This window comes from Vicia villosa, unplaced genomic scaffold, assembly GCF_029867415.1.
Source record: "Vicia villosa cultivar HV-30 ecotype Madison, WI unplaced genomic scaffold, Vvil1.0 ctg.000580F_1_1, whole genome shotgun sequence".
Taxonomy (NCBI): Eukaryota; Viridiplantae; Streptophyta; class Magnoliopsida; order Fabales; family Fabaceae; genus Vicia; species Vicia villosa.
The window spans coordinates 560,329-564,561 of NW_026705265.1; the positions used below are offsets into that span (position 1 = coordinate 560,329).

Genomic DNA, 4,233 nt, shown 5'->3' on the forward strand with positions numbered 1-4,233 from the left:
AGAAAGAGAAGTGAAGAAAAGAGGAGAAAAAGGAGAAAGGGAGAAGAGAAGAAGAAACCCTAGAAGAGAACTGCATCTAAGATAAGGGTGGGTTTTTATGTAATTATGGGGTATATGATATATGTAATGGGTAGTAACATGTGTATGATTTGGAGATTTTAATTTCTAGGTTTTGACTTGTTAGGTTTTGATGTGGAATCCATGAAATTGATGATTGAATTATATTTTGATTTTAGTAATTGATGTTATATGATGAGTATGTGTTGCTATGCTTTTAATCCATGAACTATGGCCATTTGGATATGTTTTCTGGAAGAAAATCATGGGAAAACAGAATTGTTCCGTATCAGATGTTTTTGGTTTTTCGTGAGCGGGCTTAGCGCGGTGTAGGGCGCTTAGCGCGGTCTGACATGAGAAGTTTTATATTTTGTCATAAAATGAAATGGATCTTATATGCTATGGATTTATCATGAATTGTCATGAATTTTCTAGAATTTTCTGAATATGTTTGGATGACTTTTGAGGCAATTCTTTGTATGAACCTAATACTTGATTTTTGTGAATATATATGTTGTGAATTGCAATTGGTTGAGATCAACATTATTGAGCTTTGTTTGTACATGTTAATCGTGATGTGTTGGGTAGGTGAATGTTATGAATGTGTTTCATATGTGATTGATGACATGATATATGTATGTGCAAAATGGTGAATTGATTCATATGCGATGAATGATGTGATATATGCTTGTCTGATTAAGATTTGAAGATGGTCTTAGTTGCATATAATTGTTGGTATTTGCACATGCATTCATTCGGTGTGAAAATGAAATGTTCGTTAGTTTCGTGGAAATTAGTGACGTGTCCCAAACCTTGGAAATGAGTTTGAAGCTTAGGGGACAAGCTTATTTTTTGTGGTTATCTGTCTTGGAGATGGACGCGGTGATATCGCTAAGGATAACAATTGGTACCACATGCATATTGCATTGAGTCACATTGGAATCACATGTGTCGATGTGAAATATATTTTTGGTGTGCTTATCCGATATTTGTGTGAATGGTACATTGGTCATAATTGTGATTGATTACGTTGGTATCTTGAATTGTTGAACTATGTTGTATATGTAAACATGCTAATTGTGTTAAAAAGAGTTGAATACATGAATGTATGAAGTGTGATGAATTCGATTGATGTATGTTGTTATGCATTACTTATTATTATATATTTCTATAATGATATGAATTCTCACCCTTCGGTTGAAATAATGTTTTGTACGACATTGCTCAGGTACCGATGAGTAGTGGAGTTTGGCTTGCAAGGATTAATCGTGGAGCTAGTTCTTATTTTATCATTATTATAGGTAGTGTGTCATGTTCTATTTATGTAACACGGGAAAACGTTTAATTCATGTTGTTTTTAGAGATGTTGATATACTCTCTTATATTTTATGATGTATTGAGATTATGTGATGATAGTCCTTTGGTGCCTATGCTTTAATGCATGATTTCCTACTATGAGATTTCATTATTGGTATCATTTTGAAATGATTAATTATTCTGATGTGATGTGCATATGAAACATGAATTCAAATGTGTGTGATGAACATGACCAGATGTATATGTGTTGTTTTTGTTTGATTTTTGAAATACATGTGACACCCTCTTTGATATGCATGATAATTTACTCTGATTATTCAATATATTTTCCATGGGGTTTAGAGGGTGTTACATTAGTGGTATTAGAGCCTAGTCGGTCAGTTGGCCAGGTTATTAATATGTTTATTTTCCTTTTGTATTTGATTTGTGTTTGTGACATAATGGGTACTGCTTGTCTGATGTTGCTTGTTAGTTGTTAGACGATGGTTGCAAGACGGAATGATGATGTTATTTCTGAGGAGTTGCCGATGTTTGTTGGTGCTATTGTGAAGACTTTGAATGTGAATGCTGGTAATAGAGAAGAGGATGAGTTTCGTGCTTTTGGTAAATTCTTGAGGAACAATACACCTATCTTTGAGGAGATTGAGAAGATCTTTCGGGTCATGAATTATACGGATGTGTAGAAGGTACAATTTGGTACTCATATGCTTGAGAAGGAAGCTGAGGATTGGTGGGGTAACACTGTTCAGAGGTTTGATGAAGAAGGAATTGAGGTTACTTGGGCTCATTTCCGTGATGCATTTCTAGAGAACTACTTTCTAGAAGATGTGCGTGGGAAGAAAGAGGTTGAGTTTCTTGAGCTGAAGCAGGGTAATGGAACTATGGCAGAGTATGCTGCAAGATTTCAGGAGTTGATTAAGTATTGTCCTCATTACAATACTGCTAATGCTGAGAGGTCTAAGTGTCTCAAGTTTGTGAATGGTTTGATACTTGAGATTAAGAAGGCTATTGGTTATCAACCGATTTCACATTTTATTGAGTTGGTCAACAAGAATAGGATCTATGACAAATTTTACTTGATAAGTTCCTATCTAGAGAGAGAATCTTTTTAAGAGAAAGGTGGTTGTCGATCTAGATGGTACCTCTTGCCATTTATGTGGTGTGTTGGTAGAGTCGACTTACCATTTGTTTGTCATTTAAATTTTGTGTGTACTGTTTAGTATATGATCTTTAAGTGGTTAGAGTTGCAAGTAGCTCTTCCTAGGAATCCATGTCTTCTTTTTTAGAGTTTTTTATCTTTAGGTGGTCGGACAAAAACTAAGGAGGATTTTGTTATAATTTGTCATGTTGTAGTTTAGAACATTTGGGGGGCTTGAAATGACATATATTTTCTAGTATTTCGATAAATATGAAAGAAATAAAATAAATAATATTTTTTTAGCTTGAAAATAATTTTTGATTTGATTAATGGAGAACTTGTGCATCTTCTTTAAATGGCTTCAACGCTCTATCTTTTGGTTATGGTTTGGTTTATTTTCTTGGTGGTGGCTGATCTCTTGATGGTTGTATGTTGACTTGAAATCTAATTTGATTCATTGTTTGGTTTAATTTTTTGGTTCTACTCCTGCAGGTAGTTTATTTTGTTCGCTATTTATGTAATTTTTTTTATATGTTTTTTTCCTTTTATCTTCGATGTTTTTTTTTCTACATCTAGTAATATATGATTACATGAATTTCGAAGGACTATTTACCATCTTTTATTATATTATAAATTTTTTTTACTTATAAAAAAAGAGTTGAGTTGAGTAAGAGTCTTCATTGAATTTACCCATACATGGATTATTTAGACATACTATAATTAATGATTTTGTTATCTTTGTGGTCCTAATCTTGATAAGGTTATTGGGTCCTATTGAACTAAATATGAAATTGAATTATAGACTTTTACTTTAAGATGTAGTATTTGAAGTCGCTTGAGTCATATCTTTTGTATAACCGCGTGAAGATAAAAGATAATAGAGACTTATTATTTTGACACTGGTTCATGCATACACCTTATCTACACCGTAGGTCATAATACAGCCACAAATTCTTGCACAAAAATTAAAGTTATTATAAATTATTAAAAAAATTAAAATGAGTAGAATTTACCTATACCAATATGGTGTAGGTGTCAGTGTCAAAATAACTTTTCCCAATATAATATTCTCAAGGGAAAAGATATTCTTACACCCAGTTTTGACACCCACACCGCAACTTTATACTTTAAACATATTAATTTTATTTTTTTAATAATTTTTTATACTTTAATTTGTGTGCATGTAAATGTTTCTTTGTTATATTATATGGAGTAGAGGTACGGTGTAGAGAAAGTAGTGTAGAAATAGCAAACCTATATTCTCAATAATCATTTAGTTAAAAAAAAATATTCAAAGAAAAGATCATATATCATATAAATATTTTGTAAAATAGATATTATTTAAGAATTTTGAGTTTCTATCCTTTTCTTTTTAGTGTGCATGCACCTATATGTTTGTGCTTAAATCTTGTATGCATACAAAACTTGTTCAAATAACTTGCACCTGTCAAGATGAATGGCAGAAAAGCTTAGAAAATCAACAACATTTGAATTAAAAAAAAACAATCAAAACATAGTATTAGTATCCTGCAGACAGATATAATCTGCTAGTGCTAAGTATTATTCATCATACTAAAAACAGAAACTGATTTTTTTTTTTTTGACAAATCAGAAACTGATTTAGTAAGCAATATCTCTAAATCGGAAGCGACTCAACATTCCCACGTCGTCTTTGGATAAAATTCTCTATCTCTTTTCGATATTTATAGCCCAACACCTTC

At 32.0% G+C, this 4,233-nt stretch overlaps 1 protein-coding gene across 1 annotated transcript; it reads left to right on the forward strand.

Moving 5' to 3' along the window:
- Window positions 1–1,856: 1,856 nt before the first annotated feature.
- LOC131629574 (uncharacterized) lies at window positions 1,857–2,486 on the forward strand. The gene is made up of 2 exons (XM_058900352.1): window positions 1,857–2,033; window positions 2,091–2,486. Exons 1-2 carry the CDS (start codon window positions 1,857–1,859, stop codon window positions 2,484–2,486), a joined length of 573 nt encoding a protein of 190 aa, XP_058756335.1.
- The last annotated feature ends 1,747 nt before the right edge of the window (window positions 2,487–4,233 follow it).